Below are 24,657 nucleotides of genomic sequence, written 5' to 3'. Positions count from 1 at the left end.
AAATCTCAATTTTCTTTTATTTAATTGAAGACAAATATAAAACTACATCCAAAAGCACAGTACATAAATGCTGAAAATGTGATGTGAAAATTCACAAAACCCCCCAAATTGTGGCTTCCTATTCAGTCAACAATAGTTTTAAACTGATTTCAAAACCTCACTGAAATTTATCAAAAATAATTTTAAAAAGTCACTTCCTTAGGGCGTTTGTACTGAATGCATCTTCTCAACTGTAACAGACAGTAGATCGACATATGTAAACAACTCTATACATATGAACACAGTGAAAACTAGATGGTGACATCAGTAAATTCCTTTATCATTCAAGTGATAAACCATTAACTAAAAAGGATTAATAAACTAAAAGACAAATATTAACAAAATTCTAAAACAAAGCAAGATTGTCACCATCCCATGTAATAAATTAGAATTGCCGTGACGAGACTATTATGAAAACACAAAATGAGTTTTGAGGAAAATAAAGACTTTGTTCCAATGGCAGTTTCAGCAGTTAAGAGATAACATATGTGCGTTATCTCCTTCATCTTCCAGATAAAATCCAAAAGGAACAATGCACCTTTGTTGATATGAGTAAACAAACAGACCAAAACATGGCTGAGACTTTCAATGCAACGTTGTTGACAAGTGGGATGAAAAGTCTGGGGTTCTGAGTTCACCCCACTGTGTTTCATTTGCAACATGGCATGAGGGTTTTGTTGTGAGAAGACTGGTGGTCTGAGCTGTGGCAGTGAAATATGGCTCCTATGGGCTTCTAGACTGGTGCCAGTACCATGAGATATATGGAGATATAAGTGGAGGTCCACCTTTGAGGAGATTCTGGACACATCTCCAGCCTTCACCATCTCTTGATGTGTTTCTGTTTGTCTAGCTTCTAAGAGAGACAATAAAGAAAGCAATGAGGGAACACAAGGGAAAAGCTTAAATTCACTTAAGGACACTCATCATAACTAACCATTTATTGCAACAAATGGAAATACAGTTGGTCTTGGCACTGATGGCTCTGCTCTTTAGAGGCTGGACTGGCCAGGCAGTATGACAAGCCAAATAAGGAGTGCAGGAAACCCCATGAAGCAGGGAGCTTCAGCCAAATGTAGCTAATCCTCTTTCTCCCTGCCTCACATGGGTATTTAACATATAAAATGTTTTACAGCCCGTTACTGTCTCCTTGCCATCTCCTCTCATCACATATTTCCCTGCATCTGTGACTCCAAAGCAGACTCACTTTCCCAATAGATTCAAAGTTCATAAAAACCTTAATAGTGGCCCATGCTGTTTAACACTTTTAAAACAGTCACTGCAATCCCAATTTTAAAGGTCGCTGTTGTTCATGTTTTACATATATCCGCTTCAGATTGTCTACGGGGTGGTTGTACTCAATTCCCTTATAAGTCGCTTTGGATAAAAGCGTCTGCTACATGACATGACATGACATGACATGACATGACATGACATGACGTGAGGAAAGCGACTTACAGTCTAAATGCTGCTCCCATTCTCTTCTTTCTTAATATGTTGAGCGATTTGTAAAGCTGGAAAGACAAAAATCAGCACGGTTGATTATTGTATATTCCCACAAAAGTCTGCAATGACTTTAACTTATACCCACTGCTACCTTCACCGAACGGAGCGCGGTGCACATGTTCATACAGCTCAGGCCCCAGAGGAACGTCCTTTGTGGGAGAAAACACATCAAACATGACACTTTTAGAGTATTGAAGGAGTGAACTCATTTTTAGGAAAGAACAGAAAGAAGAACAGAGAGCAAAGGAAGACAGGACAGCACAATGCGCCGCTAAACTGTGACCAAAATGGGGAAAATTATTTTGTGGTTTGTTTCTAATGTGTACAAACACTGACAAACAGTGGTGCTCATCTGTTTTGGTCACCACTAAAGTGTATATCATCTGTCAGAGCAGAGAATGTTGCTGAATTTAAACATTTTTCTGTGGGGTCAGAAGAGACTTAACATGCACAGTTCACGTTTATATGCATCAGTAAATGATGCAACTGCCTGTTGGTAATATAAAAAAAAAAAAAAGCACAACAATTATGTGACTTTAAAGAATACCTGCACAGTTACATCACTCTCACGCAGTGATAAGCAAACAGCAGTGGCCCTCAAAGCTTTCAATTTCCTCTCGAGAGGATGATCACCTTCCCAGTAGCTCATAAAACTGGGGTGCTGCCATCGCTGAAAGACACAGATGTCACGTCATTAAAACCCAGGGAACAAATGTTAAGAGATTTGCTATTCAGAGGTTTTCGAGGCTTTACTGAGAAAATACTCACAATGTATTTATACCAGTGATTAGGACTCGACACATGTGCGATGTGACTGGTGGAGAACGTCTTCTCGCAGCTCTCACACAAGTAGAACGTATTCCCAGACGTTCCTCGACACTTCCACACAAAACCTAGACCTGATGAGGACACATTATCTATGACATCATTTTCATAAATCGGATGGTCATTCAAGGAGGATCCCACACCTACCTATGACTGGCTCAGGGTCCAGTCTTTCCATGCAGCTCTGATTTGCAGCCCCTGTGACACCAACAAGAAATAACAAATATATACAACTGTTGATGATTCTGTTGGGGAAGCATTGCAGCAATAATCTTGATGGGTGAAATAAAAAAAAAAGGCAACCAATTCATATGGTGTAAATCCATTTTGCTTACCTTCTGATGTCCTTGGGAGCACCTGATGCACTGATGCACTGTGCTGCTCAGGTCCTGGGACAAACATGGCTGGTACATGTTCCTCTGTGAGGCTGGGCCTCCGTTCGTTCTCCCGCTCTGTTCTTAGCAGATCTAAAGACAGTGGCTCTTGTTTGATGGACGTTACCAGTGATGTGTGTGTAGAGTGAGCGGCAATAGAATGTGCACAACATTGAGGGTGCTCCACTGGGACTGTGGGGAGATCGGGAAAAGAAACAGCAGATCAGTGTGAATGAACGATGACACACAATGGCGCATTTCATATTTGACTTGTGCAGTGGAATTTGCAATTAATTCCTTTGACATTACATTAAAACACAAATAACATATCAATGATGACACTGGACTGATATTTACCAGGTCTCTGAACAGCAGGCATGACTTCAATATGAGCCGGGGCATCAAAAAATGGATCAAACCTTTCCTGTTTGACTGGGACTAAAACTGAGCAGAAATTATTCCTTAGTGCAGCTGTTAATTGGTACATTATGTCCTTATGTTGTTAGATTATACCTGTTGTGTCTGCCTCTTGAATGCTAGGAGGTGGGATGGGGTCTGGATCACTTTTAAATAGCAAAAAAGGCTGAACCTGCTCTGGAGTCAGGTCACTGGGTCCTGGGCCTTTTTCAGTCCCGCTCGGAGCTCCACCTGAATGATCGGCCTGCTCTTTCAAATTCGATCTCAATTCTGAATTAAGAGCAGTGATACGTTAAACATTTGAGAATTAAAAAATAAATAAAAATCATATTTTTTTGAATGTGTGTTATTACCCGATGCACAGGGTGATTCCGTCACATGTACGTTCTCCTGCACTGGCTGATTTGTCACAGAAAGTCCAGATGTTTGATTCAGTGGCACGCAGATCCCTGAAATTCAGAAATTGAAGCATTTGTAAAATGCAAGTACAGTAATCAATAGTAAATATTCGACAAAGTAACAATGTGAACCGAACATTTATTGTTAGACAATTTCAAAAACAAAATAATAATTTGCATAATGACTGGAAAAACAAAATCTTCAAAAACTAGTATTTACCATCATCTGGGCTTGAAACCTCACAGCGACTGGAACCGACAACTTGCAGTTTCACCTGTGCATTATCACTTGTGGAGACTGATGGCACCTGCAAGGCCTTCTGTCTTAGAATGTCTTGCAGTTTTTCTATGGCTGAGAATAAAGAGAGAGAAATAATGACCACATGTATACATTTAACTGTCCACTTCCACCAGACTGAATACACACCACAGGTGCTCTTGAAGCTGGACATTCTCTATGCCAAGAGCATGACTGTTGCAGTTAAACTTCTGGGTATGGATCCGGATTTGGAACCAGCACAGACAGACTGACATAACCCGTTCTTTGATATTCAAACACTTTCAGAAAAAGCATTGAAGGTACATCTACATATGGTTGTTGTGATCAGATCTGAGGAAATAATGGGAGCATTCAGATCTGTGCGTAGTGCTGTCGAGCAGGTCTGATCGGGGACCGTAATGGACAATAACACTTACTCCTTATAGTGCTTGTATATCCTTTCATAGCTTAGTTTCACCATATACGGACATCCACATAACATATACATAAACGGACATTCCAGACACTTGTCTAAACACCTATGCACAGTTTAGTTTAGACATTTAACCCCGGCAACAGCTTAGTATAGACATTCACACAGAACTGATTTATTCCCTGTTTGAGAATCAACCCATTCGATACTGGGGCTTTTATCTAGATGCAACTACAGCAAAAACATGGTAGTATTTTCTACTTAAAAAAAAGAAAATAAAGGAAAGTTATTTAACAAAAACAGTAAGACCCATAGAATTTGACAACTCTTTTAAGGATATTAGAAGATCTTACCTTTGTCATCAGGGAGAGCAGCCAGCTCTAGGTACACATCATTCTTCACTTCCACGCTCTGACTGTTAATCTGTACAAAGGTTGAAAAATATATATGTCTTTTTGTCTGCCAATCACAATCTGCAGTTCTTTCTCCAGTTTATCAAATTATCACCTCCAAATAACACATTAAACGCACTGCATATTGCTAAAATCCTTGATCATGTCAGCATTTGCTTTTAACCTAGGCTCTATATTTGTGGCCTATTTAACATGCTCTTCATTGGTTGAGCATGTCCTGGGAGAGAATATTTACACATGCAGTACAAAACGTTCATTTCAGTTCATGCCATATCACCTGGTCCTTTCGATTTCCAGCATACTTTTCAGCTTCAGCCAAGTGCGCGATGATCTTCTCAAAATGAGTCGTCTCAATGTTGGGCCCGTACAGCTTATTCTGGTAGGAGAAATTCAGAGCAGTCAACTCAGTTAAGACTTTAACATTTCCTTCCACAAGACTCATCAGGTACGTACCACATAATTAGATTGGTGGGTCAAAGTAGAGGTATGTGCGGAGTCAGTCATCCGCTTGGAACACAGTTTACAGTACACCTGTCGCCTCTTTTCACAATTCACCAAGATCAGCTCATAAAAGCCTGGAAGATAAATGAACAGTAAATGACATATTTCTCATATATATATATATATATATATATATATATATATATATATATATATATATATATATATATATATATATATATATATATATATATATATATATATATATAAATAAAAATCTTACCAACTGTACGTCGGTTTTCTTTTGGCTTAATCTTCATTGTGTGGGTATGTGACGGCTCCGCGGATGGACTGACGAGTCCTGACTTGACAGACGTGGCCGGTGCTTCGAGGGGAGCAGCAGGTGGATTACTCACACAAGCACGTGGTGCAATGTCAGCACTTGCATCCTTCACAGTCTTCATACGCGCCGCCTTGGCACAGGCTTTATTATTTTCACTTGTCACTGATGTTTTAGCCTTAGAGTGCGTCACTTTAGTTTGAGATGCTTTTTCAGAGTGTGCAGACATACAAGCGGTTTCATGGAACGCAGTGGATCCAGTTTGAGAAATGCGTACAGGTTTACTTGAGGCTTCTTCTGTCATTTTGGACCATGTTTCATTTGTGCTATTCAGGGGTTTTGACAATGTGGGTTTTGTGGTTGAGGCTTTGCCCGAGGCGGCCACATTGGACGTAGAGGTGGTTCCTGTGAGACTGATATGGTGATATGGTGAGGCTGATATGGTGTTTGCACTAGAGCTGGGGTTGCCTGCAGTCAGTTTGGTGGTACCATCAGTGGCAGATAAACATTTGTAGGTTGTTTTTCCCAAAGAGGTGGTGGCTGCAGTGCAGCTGGACATGCTGACTGGACGTGCACTTACGGTCATTGTAGTGTTTCGAGGACACATGGCCAACATATTGGAAGTGGTTTCTGTTACTAAAGGTTTGAAAGTCGTATTCTGAGCGATTTTATTATGACTGTTATTTTCTGTGGAGTCAGAATGCAACCTGGCCATGGTTGTCCTGCTTTTGGACACATGAACACTGGATGCATCTTGAACACTTTTGGAAACAGAAACTTTTGATTCTGATTCAGGAGGGACTTCTTTGGAAGTGCTTCCAATCACGACAGACATGGGTGCAGTTACGGAGGATGGTTTAGTCTCAGAGTTTGAATCACTTGAATCCATCTCCTCCACCTTGAAAATGAAAAACCACATTAGACAGGGTTTATTGTGTACCCCAAAACATAATATCTACACTAATATACTATATGAAGCTCAATTAAAAGTTGCAGTGCATAGTTCTAGTGTTTTTTTCAAATAGCTGATGCTAATTTTCAGCCTCTGTTTGGTCTTTGTGAACAGAAATATTTGTATGCTACGTTCTTCATCTGAAAACAGACTGTGTCAAGCAATACTATCAGAACTGACTGAGACTGAAATAGAAATATTTTTCACAAAAGAAACGCTTAATTCACTGACCTGGAAGTTGACCTCAGCGTGAGAATGAGTATCTTGCAGAGCTGAAGTTAAAAGGAAAACATGTTTGCCGTCCTGTTGAGCCTGAACCTCCTTGACAGTCTGTATGGCTGATACAGAATAATAAAAGACAATTGCACACTACGTTAACTTCAACCAAGAACAAAAAAGAATGCTCAAAATGGAGGTCAGGTGCACACTTGCCTAAATTAAATTCCTGACTTGAGATGAGCTGGTAAATGTTTTCATCCAGATCAATAACCTAGAAGTCCAGACATAAAACACACTATTAGCAAAAAGTACACATTATTTTGGTTTAAATATTTAAAGTTCTAACCGTTTTCTATAGCAACACGTGGCTAACTAAGGTGCAGTCTCGTCGCTACCATCCTGATTTCCAGTAAAAGCAATATCTGAGGAGGCTGCATTATTTTACTCAGGACCAAAATGCACACTGATGATTTCACAAAAGCAAGTCTCAGGTCTTCGCTTAGCGTTGGTAACTTTCTTTTTGGCCCAGTTGATAAAGCCTTCTTTTGATTTTGTTCTGGTTTTTTTTAAGTCATTAATTCATCAAAATGTCAACTTGGAAGAGAAACTGGGAAGGGTCCAAACCTGGGCCTCTCCAAATCCTTCAGTTTGTTCCACCGAAGCAGCCAATTGTCTGATGTTCTTCCTGCTCATGTTCCTCTCCTGTTGAGATGAGATTTTCTGTATCTTCTAGAGACAGAAGCATCCAGAGGCAAAAGTGGGAATAAGGCCATCAACTAACATCATCTACAACAATTTGTACAGAATATGGTAGAAACTATGAATCACTATGTAAAAGACACACCATGTTACCCGTTCATTCCCAGCCACTCACCATCATATAGTTCTTGTGATGTTCATAATTACTGACATGGGAGATGATGCGGCTATCTCTGCGCTTCACATCGCAGCTCTGGCAGAGGTAGATTGGATTATGCTGATCACTGTGGCATTCGAGCAGCGCACTTAAGCCTACAAAATATGATGTTTAGTGTAATTATTATGACAATTATCCATAATGGCAAGAAATGTTTTAGATACAGAAATTATTTGAATGTCAAGATGAATAAAGATCTGGTATAAAGGGAACAATTATTAAAAATGGTCCCTCTGTCTATCCATTTGTGACATCAGCTAACAATTTTAAACCAAAAGCTAAAAACAAGATTTACAAGTAATAAACATGAAAGTGTGCACAAGATAGTTGTATATTTCTCATATTTTGATGCATCAGAAACAACTCACACAGTCAAGGAGAGTAGCATTAACATGGAGATTTATCATTTACTGTTTTGAAATGTTAAGCATTTCAAAACAGGGGGGAGGGGAGAAAAAAAAAAAAACACTGACCAATCACAGGCTCCCGGTTCATGTTTTTGATATAATTCCAAAGTCGACTTGGTCGGAGCACTTCCTTGTCCGAAGACACTGTGAGAGTATCATCTTTTTCAGCCACAGACTTAAACATTCTAACACAAAATAAGAAAATCTACATGAAATACGGCATTCAGATAGTGTACCTTGGGTCGTGGCAGTCTTCTGACATAGTTCGATATTCTCTCTCTGGTTGATGGTGGCTGTGAGTGTCTGTCCACCACATAGCATATTTTGTGATTTTTTCGAAGGGGAGTCTTCTTCAGCGTTCATTCTTTGTCTTTTAAGTGCAATCTCTCCCTCCAGACCCTCGGATTTGTCAGACGAGCTGTGTGGCCTCTTTCTGTCGTTGTTGCTGTACACGACATCCCTCAGTGTTGGGACGTCCTTGCTAGTTATGCTACTTTCTTGTTCAGCCTCTGTGCGTTCACTGCCGACTGTGTTCTGGCAGCTTTGTGGGACCTCTGAAATTTGTTCTCTTGTTATACACTCCTCCGTTACTTCCTTCTTTATGTCCTTTTCCATCTGTACCTTTGTGTCTTCTGCTACCTCTTCCTTTAACCGCTGGCTTGTCTCCTTGACTGCATTCTGAACTCCATCTGGACACGGTTTTGAATACACCTCTTTTGTCTTTTCTGGGCGTGCACCACATGGCGTGGGAGTCTCCTTGCTGGCTTCATCACTTTTCAGGCTGCATTTTATGATGATTTTAGAACTGGGTTCAACTGACACCTTTTCTATGGTGTCTTCCTTGTCAGTTGATTTAACGCAGTTCTTTTTCTCCAATTCCACCACAGCCCCACTGTTTTCCTGTGTGTTGTCTCTCACGGTGTTGTTGCCCACCTGTATTAGAGATTGTCTGGGGGCTGAGAAATCAGAGAGAGTGCTTGATGAGACAAAACAAATGTTGCCATGGCTCATGAGAGGAAATCTGGCCCTTGATAAAACTGTCAAAGCGCTTACACAGCTTGTAGCGAGGGGCTATGGTGGGTTCAAGCTGTCCTCCCCCGTGTTGTCTTTTTGCAGCTTCCAGGATTTCTACCACTGGAAACAAAACAGCAAAAATAAATCAGGAGACTTCTTATTTTATAAGATACAGATAACATACATGGAAATACACACGCACCTGTTTCATAGGGGCATGGCATGCAGATGGGCGTGTCCAAATTGATCCCCTTCAAAAGCCAAAATATTACATTTAAACACCTAAAGAGGAGTTGTGACATGAAGACGGTGCAGAGGCTTCATTCCTACTGTAGGATACCTGTTCATTAGATGTGGGGTGAAGATTTGCCGCCTGTTTTGCCAAGTCCAGTAAGGTTGCAGTGTCAGTGTTTCCACTCAGCGAACCTGGGTGGAACCGGTTCTGAATTCACAAACACACAATGAATTAATCAGTCAGTCAATCAGACTCTCTTTACACAATTCAAAGTGTGTCACAATATAAACGATAAAACAAAGCCACAGTAGTGCATCTGTCACTCACCACCCACTCCTGCAGCATGTTAAATAGATAAAGGAGCAGAGACAGAACAGTAAGACGAGGAGACACTGGAGATTCAAAGAACTAATGACTGAACAGAAGTCAGTAGAATTAAAGGAGAGAAAATAAGGTTTAAACAGAAAATACAATAAACAATAATAAAATGTATAAAAAAGGAGAGAAAATAATAAATCATTTAAAAATACATTTGAGAGGCAAGCAGCAGTTTCAACTTTACCTTTAAAAATATTGATAATTTCTGCTGCCCTCAGGTCTTCAGCAAGTCTGTTCCGTGTGTTTTTGTTTTTATTTTAGAAATAATTAAAAAGTCTGGAATCATATTTATGTTAAGTATGTGGCACAAAAAAAGAGCTCCCTGTGTTAATTACAATTACAATTATGCATTGACTGCTCATTGTGTTACACAACCCCTATGTAAATTACTTCACATAATAAAAAATAGTCAGGAGAAAACCAAAAAGTAAGAGGTTGCAAGCAAAAATACTCACCAGAAATGTTGCAACATGTTTCCAGCTGAACACATGGGCGTAAAATTCATCATCCATCATTGTTTGCTCGCACAGTAAGCACACGAACCCCACTTTAGTCCCACATGCATGAATGACCAGGAACTGTTTGCCTACAATAAGTAAGTACATCCATGTCACTCACAGAGCACACATGATTTTAGACAAAGGAAACCTTTGTTTTTCTCTCAGGAATACTCACCGAGGAGAGGAAATCTCTCATTTTGCTGGAGTCTGCTGTACGTCTCACACTGTGGAACTGTGCAGGCATAAAAATAAACGATAAATGACTAGACGTATACGGTACATCTTTATACACCATTACGTAATTTAACAATAAAACAAACCTTTATTCATCAAGTAAACGTGGAATAATACAAGTGCCTTCATCACTGCAGACAAAAAAATAAAGAGACAGTCACTATTTTGAATTTAGTTAAATACACTGAAATCTTAGTTTTTATACACCTCTTATTTGTCTCATCACTGAATAAAATAAATACGATATAAATCATCTTCATCTATCTTCAAATAGATCAAATATCTCCAAAACAACTCACCTTTTTCGTAATTTGGTGGGATGAGGCAGTGAAATACCGAGTAGGGGATATCAAAAGCCTGAAAAGGGAAATAAAAGGATAATACTGTATTATATGAACAACACTTTAACTGTTAGTTACTGCCTTTTATGGCTAATTTATTTGTGGTTCTTTAGAAATGACTTTACCTTGAGAATCATGTCATCTGGTCCTCTTGCCTTTGCCTCTTCCCAGGCCATCGTCTTCAGGGCTTTTAAATCCTGAGGACTCTTCCAGGCAAAAGGAAGCCGCCAGGGATTCTGGTAGAGCTGAAAGGATGAAAGCAATATATGGTTATTTTGTTGTGTTTTATACATTATATTTTGTTTTACAACTCACAACACACTACAATAAAATGTAACAAAATGTATTTGTTTGTCTGGGAAAGTGAGTGGCTGTGTTGGACTATGACTTTATTTACTCGTTTTATTTTTGTGTATATTATTATAATTTGTAATATAAACACACACACCATGTAAATTCATTTACTGGGGTAGAGTAAATAAGATTATTCTTCTTTCTGCGCCTTTTCATTCAAGACTTGGACAATATTGTGTTCATATTAAATTGTTTTAATTTGAAACTAAAACTATTTCTGTTCATTGTAACTGACTTATTCTAGTTTGCCTGATTTAATGAGGGTTTCACATCCCAGCGTTACAAACACATCTTTACACAAAAACAACAAAAAAAAGTGACACCAGCAATTAAAATCATTCGATTTAGTCACAGCCTGAGTTCCATCACAAATACAATCCACAAACACCACCTAAACTACCAACACATTATTGAAGCCAGTACATACAGTAACTCACTAAGGTAAGAATGACATGTTTCTGTGATTTAAAGTGTTGCCGGAGAAAAGACTCTGGGAAACAGTTCTGACAGGCAAAGCAAATGTAGATGGGCTCGACATGGACTCGAGAGCTCACACATGCCACGACCAGGGACACACCTGCATGAACAAAAACAGAAGTTTAAGGTGTCACACACAAACAAAAAAAACACACTGATGACAAGTGCGTCAACTCACCAACAACTGGTTCATTTTGTTTCATACTCTCTCGGAGATACAAGCACAAGTCCAGATTGAAATTGACAGTTACTAGAGACAAAATAAACAAGGTTTATTGCTTTGTACATTTGTTTGTTTCTTTTAACGACTTGCATTTAATCATTTCATGGATATTTTCAAAAAAAAAAAAAAAAAAGCTTTGACCATATTCATGAACATTTAATGTTTAAATGCACAGGCTACTCTATGAAGCTATATTTCATAGATTTTATTAAGTTTATTAGTATGGTGTATAAAATGTTTTCGTGTTTTCAGGAGAGAAAATTGTACCTCTTTGCTCATAACATTGAGAGCCTACAGCTGAAATAGAGAGCAGATATTCACATATCATAATTAAATGAGGTTAACAATGCACAGAAATTAGTTAAAAATAGAAAAATATAAGAAAATACCTTCTTTGAGTTTCTCCCACATCTGGTGGAAGAAAAAAAAACCATTAGAAATATATCAAGTAGCATATCATGAATAATAAAAGTCTGTAGAACAATGTGAAATTTGCTTTGATACCCGAGTGTGTGTCTGCTCCGACAAATGCTTCATATACTTGGACTCTGTTTCAAAGAGGACTTTGCAGTTCTGCAACAATAGAAAAGTTCACTGCATGGGAAAAAAACCTCAAATTATACATGTTACAATAAAAATCTTCATAGATTAATGAATCACCTGGCAGTGCAGTTTGTACAGTGGTGCTTCAGACTTTACCGACACGCTGCAACATTCTAGAAAAACACAGATGAAACGTGTCAATTCAGTGTTCAATTTTAAATATTTGCAAGTTTAAAAAAAAAAAGATTTAGTTAAATGAAAATAAAATTGGTACATAAAGGCGACAGGAGCTGGTAGAGCAAGTTGACTCGAAGGGTTGTGGATCCAAATCCCAGCTCTGCTAGTCTACATGCCCGAGCTTTGTTACATAAATACAGACCATTTAATGGCTTTTTATTTTAACAGATTAACAGAGAAATTGAAAAAATTATATTTTAAAATTCCAACAACGCCTTTGTTCAAAACTGTTTTATAAAATCTTAATGCTTGTTTATTTTTTACATTTTTTGGCTAATAAAGTTATTCATTATGATATGAATTAGAACCTAGGTTTTTAGAACCTTGAGTATGATGAGGGATCACAGACTGTGTGATTTGTCAAACCCACTGAAAAGCTTTTTCATTAGCTGTTGGCTACCCGTGTTCGCAGCTAGGTCAGTCATCAGTACACACTACCCGATTGTGTCCAGAGTCGGCTCAAGAAATTCAAACATGTCCGATTGACTGCGTCTGAGGTCGGGTCGAATCGAGTCCGTTACCCTCACATTTGCCGATTCGAATATTTCCTCCTCACACACTAACTTTCTACATTTCTGTGCCAACAGTCATGCTAAATGTCCGACTGGTTCAGACTCTGCCCATCTGTGAAGTGTGGGTAAAAAATGAAAATGTATGGTAAATAGTGTTTATCAATTATCCTTGCATCATGGTGTGTTTGCTGCATTTGCTTAGTCACGGCATGGATGTTGTGCTCAGGTGGGGTCCCACCTGGACGTGGTTGGAGGTCAAGAGCGAGGCCTCGCTCTTATCCCTGCAGAGGCAGCCGTACTAAACAAAGTCTAGCTACATCCGACCATGTTAATATACTTAAAGTGACTGGTATTGGTAAACATCGTATTTTGCATTAAAGCCTATGTTCCTCCCTACTTACTAACAACTTTATCTGCTTATTGAAAGAAGAAAGTGCATTACTGATTTCTACAAAAAGTCCCTCCTGCTTTTACATTTAACACAACTCTAGACTAACAGGAAACATTGAGCAAGTAACAGATGGAGTAAGGGTAAGTTTTTTAAGTTTACCATTGCAACATTTATCTCAGTCCATTTCTTTGTGTCTCTTTACCAGCACACTAGTTTTCCAAGCTGAGCAATAATGTTCTCACAACTTCACCGAAATCACCATGAAATAATACTCACTGTGTGTAATCAAGCTTCTTCCATTCTTTTCCATGGTGATGGATTCTAGCTTCTGCAAAGCTAAAAAGCCAAAGACTCAGTATAACGTTATTATGAATTCGACTAAATGTTCAGCACATTCACAGAAATAGAAAACGGCAAAGGAAGAGGAAAAAAGAAAAGTATCCACCTTCTTCATAACAAGTGAAATTCACTGACGCAAATTCAGCAGGATCCAGGCTCACTTGCTACAACACAAAGTCGTACACGTTCACGTTAAAACAAACAAGTGCACCCATTGTACATGCACACATTACTTTTAATTATTTCACCTTCATTTCAGCGTTTGCGGTTCCATCCTTATCGTCTGTCCGCTTTGCGAGATCAATCATTGTGTTGACGAGGGAGTTGGAGTAACTGTAGCTCTCTTTTGGCAGCAGAGTAGAGGGAAGCTTCACTTCCTGCAAATATTAAATTCTTATTATTGCCAGATACTTTTTAGGACTCGTGTTTGTTCCCCTGAATGTGTTGTATCATCATAACTACTTACAAAATAACTATGGATGTGGTCAAAGCTCAGGACGTGAGCGATGATCATGTTGGTGGCCACAGTTTGTTTGCAGAGCGTGCAAAGGTAGTACCGCTTGTCCGTCTGTCCCACACAAATGCATTCAACAAGGTGTTGCAAACCTAGAAGAGCAAGACATTTTACTTAAAATTAAAAAAAACAAAACAGAGGCAGGACAACAGCTTAAATCTTCATCATTACACAAAAATTCAGTGATCAATTTGTATTCCACCATCAAGGACACTTCAATAGAACACGACAACAACATTTGTAAATCATCACAATGGGAGTTTGTTTTCATGATGGAAGAATAACGATTGTGTTTTTATTCAAAATTCTAAAATAATGGTTGAATAGTTGGTTGTGGAAATAACCAATAATAATATAACAGGGAATTGAACGGGCTCAACACCACTGTAAAAAAAATGGTTGAATTAAACCATGCTTAATCATGACCTACGAGTTAAACGTCATTGACGGCTAGTTTATAGATGAGACCAACTTTCATCATTTCAATCCAAATGCCAATGAAGTGGGTGGTGACCTGAGACTTTTGCACAATATAGAGCTGAAGGATATATAGAGCGGTTTAGTACATTTACTCACCAAGGAGTTGGTGCGCTCTGTTGCCATCTTTCTGGTATGTTTGGATCATTATCCTCTGTGGTTTGACAGCTAGATAGAAAAAGAAAAAAAATAACCATGAAGAAAAGACAATTAAATACACCAACATTTACTGTGTATATTTACATGTGTATACTTTCAACTCTCAACCATAATCAGACCTTGAGGTGCACATACCTTCAAAGATCTTGAGGAGCTTGTAGTTTCCTCTCAGAGTGTCCATCACTGGGGATATGGAGCACAGCATTTTCATTGGCAATTGAAAGAATGTTTAAGAAATATTTCATTGATTAATTTTTAGAATATACCTTCAGAGTAAGAACAAGCATCAAACTTCTTTTTCAGATTTTCAGGTATGTTCAAAAACTACAGAGAAAGAAAATGTGTTGAAAAAGCACATCATCCTTCATGATTTAAAAATCAATCACTATTTATGCTATGAAGTGAAATACTGCAGTGGGTTTTAGACAAGGGAAAACTGACCATGAATTGGTTTCAGTTCAGCCACTCACACTTCAACTAAAAGGAAGTAGCTGATTTGTGTCACTACTTTTGCAAAACAAGTTCCAAAAGCAACATCACCATTTATATGGAATTGTGTTTCTGGACACCTGATAAATCTAAGTCCAGTATTCAACCCCCTTTAGCTCTACTTCAAGTCTTCACCAACTGCAAGGTGCTGGTTTCTGAGTACAGTAGATTCTACAGGATCACATGTGAAAATATGAGGGTCCATGTTGCTTTAGAACAAGATGCATGAGAATGACACGTCCTTCACATTTAGAATAATAATAACAACTTAGATTTATAAAGCACGAAACACAAGGTCGCTGTACAAGTGGGGAAAAAAAACAAAAAACAAATCAGAACAAAAAACACTAACAAGTGTTGCTTCAACACTGATTTAAACAGCAAATAACCTAACACATAGGGGCCAGAGGGAGCGAGTTCCAGAGGGTTGGAGCAGTGACACTGAAAGCCTTGTTGCCAAGGTTTTGCCTGCAGGTGTGGGGGATGGAGAGGAGACCGAGGTCAGCAGACCGCAGGTTCCAGGAGGGACGGTGCACGTGGAGGAGATAATGTGGAGCAAGTGAATGAAGAGACTTGTAGCAGAGGAGGAGAAACTGAAACCTCCAGAACTTAACGGGGAGCCAGTGACGTTGTTTCTGCGTGGGGGTGATGTGAAGTGTTCTGGACATGTTGGAGCCTATCCGGGGTTTTCTTGGGGACCCCAAACAGGACGGCGTTGCAGTCGTCCAGGTGTGATGTAATGAAAGCATGGATGCATTTAAAGCTCTCTGAACACCAACCCACTACATTACAGTTGCACTGGTTGTGAAACTGGTGATAAATATTCTGTTCCTCTTTGAGTGACCCCTTACATAACCATACACTTTTTCTTCAAGGTTTAATTATACGATTTTAATGAAAGTACAAACCTGCAAAGTTCCAGACTCCTTTTTAATCGATTCCTTTATGATCCAAGGCCTCAATATGGAACTAATATCCATGCTGGGCATCCAGGAGAAACTCAGTAAATTTGGGTCTGTGTAGCACTGAAAACAGAAACAGAAACATAGTTTGAATCGTGTTCACAGATTTAAAACATTGGTAAATTTTAATAATGTTCAGTGCTTACAAAGTATTTGATACAATGGTCAGTAGAAAAGAGATGGGAAAAAATCCCAACTGGTCCATACTTCTCCTCACACACATGGCACAGGTAAAAAAAAGTCTCTGACTCTGTACAGTAATACACCGTTAGTAGAGACACACCTGGAAGGAAGTACATTTTAAAGCACATTATTAGCAATTGTATAATTACTTCAAAACATAATGCAACTTTAACACCATATCTTTGGCCAAAATCCAAATAAAAATAAATATTTTTTGTTTTTCTCAAGCAATGGAACTCCAAACCTGTTGGTCTAGATTATGGGAAAAAAGGACAAAGGATAAAGATCACAGAGAAGGTTTGATGATGTTGTGAAAGACATGACAGTTGGTGTAATAGAAGAAGACACAATGGATAGGATAAGATGGAGGCAGATCGCTTTTGCGAAACATTTTCATTAATAACATTTTTACTCACCTACTTTGAGTTGGTTGAGGTTCTGCGGGTTCAAAAAACCTATGTAGGGAACCCATGCTGTGAAGACAACATAAGAGACGACGATTACACCTGAATACTAAAGGACTTGGGTAAAACCACTGATAGTGCCGCGTTGCAGAAGTTCTCCTTCTGCAGAAATTAACTCTGAGTCAGAGATCTAGACTTCTTTACAAAACGTTCCTTTCCACTCCTTAACTGCTGCTGACACGGCCAATATCCTCATTACGGTAATAAAATAGTTGTGACCTTAGATACCTATAGCTAAAGGGGATTTTGAATCCACTGTATGCAAGATTAAATCAGGTTAAAGCCCACAGTATGCAACACGCACATGGCACATATAGTCGCGTGTCAGGGTCCTGTAGTATCCCACTTCACCATCAGGTGGCGGAAGAGAATGCTACAGCTCCCTCGGACATGTCTGGTTAGAGCGGCTAACAGCTGAAAGGTCCATCAGGCAGGGGAGTCGGGGGGTGGCAGCCGGTTTGAGGGTCGCCAGGTTAAGGCTCGGACAACTATCCTTTATGACTACGACCACACTGTCCATGCGCACCCAACATGCTCTTTGCGCACAGTTCCAAAACCTGCCTGCACGTTGTCATGCGCACGGTGCATGTTGGGTCCACGTGCACAAAAGTATACCAGAGCCTTAAGGCTTCAATGACAAGATATATAGTATTTTGGTAACAACTTAGACAGGGGCAGTGTTTTAAAGTACCATCACCACAAAAGAGAAAAGAGAAAGGGGCTTACCTTTAGAATAGGACTGTTCTACAATTAAAGAAAGACATTATTAATGAGCTGGACATTAAGTGTGATTAAAAGATTTCTTTGTGCGTAGAAACAAGAATTTAAATGTAAACAAAAATATTACCTTCCTGAAAGACTGCTTTGAATTTCTGTGAGTAGACAAAGGAAACATGCGGCGGGAGGTTGTTAATGCCAAACCAAATGTAGCAACAACAACATGAGAATTGTTCATCCACAGGGCTACTTCAGTACTGAACTAAATAGCCTCTTGGGTGACAGGTTGAGCAAACACATTCCTCCTCTGAGGAACAATGAAATGCTTTACTTCAAAAACCTCAATTTTATAGTAGCCACCAATGCATCCCTACGTCATTTCATTTGTGTACTGTCAGGTAACGGAGAAGCAGCTGGGCTATGGCACGCCGGTAAAACATCCAAGGCGACTAAAATGGGAGGGCACACCCCTAGTTACTGATTGAGACACCATCCACCACCAATGAGACATCAGTTGTGCCTGGTGAAAAGGTTCCACTCCGAAGAGACATAGTACAAGTATAATGCTCACCTGTCGATGTTGCCCTGTGCATACATGGTTCTTTATCTCAAAAAACTTGCTGTATTTGTTGAGACAGATCTACAAAAGAATGGACAAAAAAAAGACATCAGCAATACAAGAGTGTTTTCTTTTTAATTAACCAAGATTAGTAAACCATATTTCTCTGCAAATCTTGTTCTAGCCAGTAAACCTTAACTTTGTTCCGATGGTAATTTCACACCTCCTACAAGGTTTCGATTGACATCACCCACATGCTCTTACAATAAGGATTGTCACATAGGTAAACGGCATCAAAAACATTTGCTGCCTACCCGTCAAATCTCCACAGCCTGCAAACCGTTAGGTTGGTGTCAGTGGCCTCTATGCAAAGCCATTTCTTGTCTTGGAGGGGGGAGCTTATTAGAAAGGTGCATAAATGAATAGGACTAAGAGTGTGTCACAGAGTCATTTTGGTTGTTGGCTTTTGCTTCTTCAGCATTAGTATTATCCCCAGGTGAGTAGTTAACTGGTCACCAGTAGATCACTGAAATTCCTTGTAATGGATTTTTTTCTTTTTTTTAAATGTTGCATTATTTTATGTTGCATTGTTTCTTTGTCATCTTTATTTCTGCCAAGATATTAATACAACTGACATTAAAACGTGACCAATTTCAGGAGTTCTGTTATTCTGCCGTTTCACACCTCCCTGTCCCATTAATTTGCTTATTTCTGATCCTTGTTGGGGAAAATCAAGCTAATAATACTGAAAATCTTATAAATACACTCTGGTCTATATTGTCAATGTTCGTCTGTTAATGTAGAGGCGGCCCCCAACCCAGAGGATAAATAGAGATGCTCAATGAACAGATTTTCAGTGTACTTCTGTACTCTCACCATGGTGTTTGATTTTTGGACCCAGAAAATAAATACTTTTTGATCTGAAGACAACTGCCTCAACTCTTTATTATTTTTGCTTCTTCAATAGCTGATGTATCAAGATGGAAAACAATGATGAAATGATTCTCTCAGAAACCCCACAACGACATCCTGTCCATTCTGGTCACTCCCAATGAAATCTCAGCATCTTCAGCTCTGCCTCTTTGAGACAGTGCCACTGTCTCAAAGCCAAACATCATAGCAGGTCTCACTGCCATCTAATAGACCTCCCCTTTCACTGCTATTCTTCTGTCACACATTGGCCCCCAACACTCATCTCCATCCACAACACCCTGCCAGCACTGTCCTCATCACCCCTCTTGTGCACTTGACCTCAGGTATTTAAACTCATTCACTTTGACTACTTCTATTCCATGCATCTTCACCAAATCACGTATCACTGTCATTCAGAAGCAGGTATACCGTCTTCTCTCCAGTGCATACCTCCACCTCCCCAGGCTCTCTTTGACCTGTCCCCTACTCTTACTTCTGGTTACAATATCATCTGCAAACAACCTAGCCCACTGAGGCTCCTTCCTGACCACGGATTTGATTCCGATAACCAATTTTTAAATCATGAGAACGTAAACACTAATTGATCGGCCCTACAACAACAACATGCTTGGCATTTAAACAAAACAGCCAGTCGAAGTAAATCAGCTAGTTCACACTCACCCGCTTCTGCAGCTTTCTGCTCACTCACCACCTCTGAAGTGTGAGCCGATGCAGATATGGATACCTCCATATCTCCAACATAAGCAGTCCATATTTATGTCTATCTGCAACCTCACAATATAGTGTTTCTAGGTGTTTCAGGAACACATGATATATTTAGAAATGTATCGCCTTATAATCCTCCATTTATGTGAGTGGAGGAATTGAATTGGCATAATTACTTCCCAGTCAATTTTGGGGCAGACCTCTATTTCCAGATCTTGCATGGCACTAAAATTCACTCCACTCCCAAAATTCATGATATGCTTCTCCTTTACTGAATCAGATCATTTACACAGAATACATTGCCAAATAACAAAATGATGGTAAGGCAACAACACACACACACACCAAATAAAACCTGGACTACTACAGATCTAAAAGCTGACAGTTTTATGTCATAATTCGGTTGCTTCAAAATCGTAGTACACCACAGCACAGGAACTTCACCTGTACTGTCTCCACTGTCCCTGACAATCTTTTAACACCGTCGAGGTGAGTCCATAGGAATATCTATTAGATACTTCAACTAAATCCCAGAACAACCTTTCAAAAAGATACCAGTAACATAGAGCAATGGAGCAGGGATGCAATACTGACCTGTCACCCCCCCCCCCCCCCCCCATCTACTCCTTCTTAGTTGTACCCGAGCGTGTGAAAAACCCAGTTTGATGAACTTATCCAGTTATCCAAATATCTCCTCAACAATGTCCAACTATTCTGCCCTACTGACCTTATCAAAACAATTCTTTTACCACACTCTTCACATCACAATTCTGTCTAAAATATCATGACTGACTAAAAATAATGACTGCAACTTTATGCTGAAAAGTTTAGACACATGCGGACATGACAACAAACACCCTTGTCACTCTAATAACACTCGTTGTAGTGCTGCAATCAACCACCTATTGGTAGTAAACGCTACAAACCTCAGTAACGTAAAACAAAAAAAAAATGTTCACCCATTACCCATAAGTGAGAAGAAATTGAATGGAAATGCAAATCATCGGCTTTTGCAAAGTCATTTACATACTCTATAATGCCATTTTGCACATCGTTAAAACACAAATGACGGTACTATCACAAACAAACAATATATATAGCCCACCTCTAATGAAAAGATCAGGCTGCTCGGTTCTGACGAGACATCACATACCCAACATCAATAATCACAGCACAGAAGAGTACACAGAAGAGGATGTGGGTGTGATATTGGATCTTCTATGCCTCTGTCATGGCCAATGTCATGTTGTTTACAATTTCCTCCAGGATTGGAAGAATGTGGGGTGACATACTGTAGATATGCATGTAATCAGGTGTGAGCATTTATGAATAAATGGGTTAGGGTCTCGCCTGTGGCCTGACCAAGCGCAATGGCGCCTGACTCTCCCTTATCTGTCGTCTAAAGTGCTTAAGGCAAATAACTTCCAACATCATTAAATACCCTTTTCCTACTGGGAACCCAGTGGTACCTCCTCAAGGACCCCTGGGTGTTGCCAGAACTCCTTTTGATACTACTATAGTGGCTGTCCTCTACCAGTGGGCTAAGCAGCCAGAACCATGGGGGTTGGTTTTGGTAGGGTTAATATAAATCTGATACAAACAGACAGCTTTTGTGACTGCAGCACATCTGAGCTCCCCAAATCTTGCAGAAACCTGCAAGATTTCTGCATTTCTAAGTGCCAACATTCTAATGGCCACATCATCAGGTGGAAAGCTTAGAAACTACACTTCAGAATCTATGAATAACTCAATATGCCCTTTGGGAGACCACAGCCCAGCCCTAATACTGATCAACCACAACATTAAAACCAATAACTGTTTTTACTGGTGCAGAGCAGTGTAATGTTTGTACATTTACAACAGGAATTTATCCAACCACCTGCTTGTTTTAAACTTTCGGTTAATCTCCATAGTGTCAGTGATTTATTGGCCATCTGACTTCGCCTCTGTAGGTGGCGCTGTATCTCTCTATCAGCTGGTACATACTGAATCAGTTTTCTATTGAATCAGAGAAACAAACAGTGAACGACCAGATGGATCGTGAGATGGATGGTGCTGTAGTTCTGTATGTTTGGTACCTGTTGTACATGTTAATCGTGATACAAATTAGATGGAGCACCATGGTTACCATGTCGCTGTAGGATTTCCGGCAACAGTAGTGCAGTTTAAATGAGAAAATTTGGTGTATGCACAGAGCGTGGTCCAACTCCAGTCGGACTAAGCTATACATGCAGGGGTAATCAGACTATTAATCGCATTATCCAAGTACGTTAGTCCGACTAAAACTAGCTCAATTTCAGTCAGACTAATTTGTTCACATTAAGAAAACCAAATTAGTGTCTTAGTCCGACTGAAATTTGACTTTTAACATACATGTAAATGCATGATGGAATACTTGATTGGAAGGGGACCCATAGCAAACAAAGTACATCACTTTTCTGCACTAGAAATGCACTCCTTTAGCAACAATTTTCTTAATTTATATTTTGGTATTGGAGGGTACTGTTTTTAATTGTTCTTTTTTAATAGATTTGTATTCTTGAACCAATTTTAAAATATGTTCTGCTCTCTGCCTCGCCTATGCAAGTAGTATATATGTTTCCCATATACCGTTTCCTCAAGTTTGTCTTGCCATTAACTAATTAACTGAACACGGAGAGGTAACGTGTAAAAACAGTTCTTTTTTTCCTCCTTCATCTTATTTCTCGGTTGTTAAAGCGGAAAAGCGACACACGCGGACATGTTCAACTTACCAGGCAGCTCAGACTGACGTAGTCCATGGTTAGAAGACAAAAACAGAGGAAGCGAAAAGTCTGCAGGCAGAAAAATGTCTCTTGAACTAGAGAGAGTAAAACACGAGCTGGTCCATGGCGCCTATTCAGGACGAGACTGAAGAGACGTCGAGCGTAGAAGTCTAAATGGTGGCCAGCTGCGTTTGGTTAATCACCTTGTCACACCCGCACGTCCACTTTAATGAAACGAGCTGCAGCTGCCTGTGTTCTATCACTGCCCCTCCTCTCCTCCCCTCCCCTCCCCTCTCCTTCTCCTCTCTTCTCATCTCCTCCTCCTCCTCTTCTCTGTGTCATCATCAGTCAAGTGTCTCGGAGTAGTTTGGGGGTGACTGTGAGCTGGAAGTGAAACTGAGAGTAAATGTGCTTTGTATTGTATTGCATTTATTTAAATCATAATATAATTGTATATGCAATACTTTAATGAGTAACCAGGATATGTAAGACATGGGTTTAGTATTTGAGGTTTCCTTTGAATTGGAGGCCCTCACATACACATATATGAAATGTATTAGAATCCAAACAAAAGCCAAAAAGGAAGTTAACAAAGTGATGCTTAAATCTGATGGGAGAGAACCCAGGTGTTTTCTGGAGTATGAGAGAGCCGACAAACATGTTGTCACATTTGCTGTCATGCATTAGAACATGTACTGTATGTTCAAAGGGAGCATGAGAATGTAGAGGGAGAGTTTCTGCAGAGTTGACATATTCAATAAGAATAAGAGTTTGATTATAGTTTGAGAGAAATGCATAGCCACTCAGTCTGTTATGAGTGAATCATTTTCTCACGCTAACACAAACCTAAGGACAGCTCAAGAGCTAGTAGTGGCCTTGATGATAAAACTCAAGGCCACTATTAATGAGCATGGAAAACAGATATTTGTGCTGAAGGTCACTAAAACTGAAAAACATGCAGAAGCTTAATACTTCTGCTGATGAAAAGAATGTTTAAAAGACACGTGTTTGCAGAAACGACAAAGGTCAAAGAACCAAACAAGGAGCTGAAGGAGCTGATGAAGAAAATCAGTCTAAAAATAATGACAATCAAGTTAATAATAATCTATATCCTTATAAATGTACTCTGTTTTGTAAATATTTATAAATGTAAACTGCTTTTGTATTTCTACACATTAAGTTGGTATGCTGCAAAGAGGCGCATCTGAAAGAGGTCACTGAGCGACTATGTTCGTGTATGAGTTTACTCGTGATGAGGAAAATCAGTCTAAAAATAATGACAATCAAGTTAATAATAATCTATATTCTTATAAATGTACTCTGTTTTGTATATCTTTATAAATGTAAACTGCTTTTGTATTGCTCCATATTAAGCTGGCGTGCTGCAGAGATGCTGCAAAAAAGAGCACACCACAGAGGTCACTGAGCAACTATGTTCGTGTGTGAAGTCACAGAAAGTTTACTGAGAGCCATGATGTAAAAAAAGGGAAGAAAACAGAAGCTAAGACACCTTTAGGACAGCAGGGCATGAGCTAATGGGGAAAAACACATGACGTAAGATCAACAAGAGAAAGACGGGGAAGTGAGGGGGATACTTTCAGTGTATAAATGAGGGATGCTCAGCGACTGTAAAGTCAGTGTCACAGCGTCCTGCTGTGTGCTCACCTAGGTGTTTGATTGTGGATCCAGACTCTTTATTATTTTTGCTGCAACAAATAGCTGATTTATCAAGATAAAAACTGATTTTTCCCAAGAAACCCCACCACGACAGAGCCAGGAAGATAATGCTTTGACCAGGAACATGAGCCAAGAACATGAAGACCTTAACGCCATGGAGGGGTTTCAGCTGTTTTATCACAATAACAGAGAAACATTTGGAGGTATTGAAGAATCTGATTCAGATGAACACATTAACACAGCTAAGTTTTGTCTTGAATGTGTTAAAGACGTGCATTTCATTGCATTGAGAAGCAAACAGGTGATCTCTCAGGGTTTAGATGCATCGACAGTTTTACAACAGGTTTACAACAGAGGTCT

At 39.4% G+C, this 24,657-nt stretch overlaps 1 protein-coding gene across 4 annotated transcripts; it reads right to left on the bottom strand.

Moving 5' to 3' along the window:
- LOC131447913 (uncharacterized) lies at nt 1–22,874 on the bottom strand. Of its 4 annotated transcripts, XM_058620004.1 has the most exons (49): nt 22,630–22,874; nt 18,251–18,319; nt 17,810–17,834; nt 17,689–17,706; nt 16,915–16,971; nt 16,462–16,598; nt 16,262–16,378; nt 15,131–15,188; nt 15,000–15,047; nt 14,805–14,873; nt 14,181–14,320; nt 13,963–14,091; nt 13,821–13,878; nt 13,652–13,711; nt 12,353–12,408; nt 12,197–12,265; nt 12,082–12,103; nt 11,960–11,989; nt 11,648–11,719; nt 11,430–11,569; nt 10,764–10,883; nt 10,597–10,654; nt 10,384–10,428; nt 10,239–10,295; nt 10,019–10,149; nt 9,291–9,392; nt 9,153–9,201; nt 8,990–9,070; nt 8,173–8,892; nt 8,003–8,080; nt 7,488–7,624; nt 7,238–7,342; nt 6,827–6,884; nt 6,626–6,732; nt 5,386–6,340; nt 5,115–5,236; nt 4,939–5,037; nt 4,602–4,671; nt 3,777–3,908; nt 3,512–3,607; nt 3,255–3,428; nt 3,099–3,185; nt 2,703–2,933; nt 2,515–2,565; nt 2,311–2,441; nt 2,090–2,212; nt 1,634–1,691; nt 1,495–1,550; nt 1–892 (listed from the first exon to the last, which is right to left on the bottom strand). In XM_058620004.1, exons 1-48 carry the CDS (start codon nt 22,654–22,656, stop codon nt 1,498–1,500), a joined length of 5,631 nt encoding a protein of 1,876 aa, XP_058475987.1. In that variant the 5' UTR covers nt 22,657–22,874; the 3' UTR covers nt 1–892; nt 1,495–1,497. The 4 variants fall into 4 exon arrangements, 1 of the variants encoding a protein (XP_058475987.1); XR_009234097.1 differs by having other exon boundaries at nt 1,495–1,691; XR_009234098.1 differs by having other exon boundaries at nt 1,495–1,691; nt 3,099–3,179.
- Between the last annotated feature and the right edge of the window lie 1,783 nt (nt 22,875–24,657).

This window comes from Solea solea, chromosome 20 (genome assembly GCF_958295425.1).
Source record: "Solea solea chromosome 20, fSolSol10.1, whole genome shotgun sequence".
NCBI classification, from domain to species: Eukaryota; Metazoa; Chordata; class Actinopteri; order Pleuronectiformes; family Soleidae; genus Solea; species Solea solea.
The sequence above is the reverse complement of the archived record's forward strand: the minus strand, read 5'-3'. Positions and strand labels throughout refer to the sequence as shown.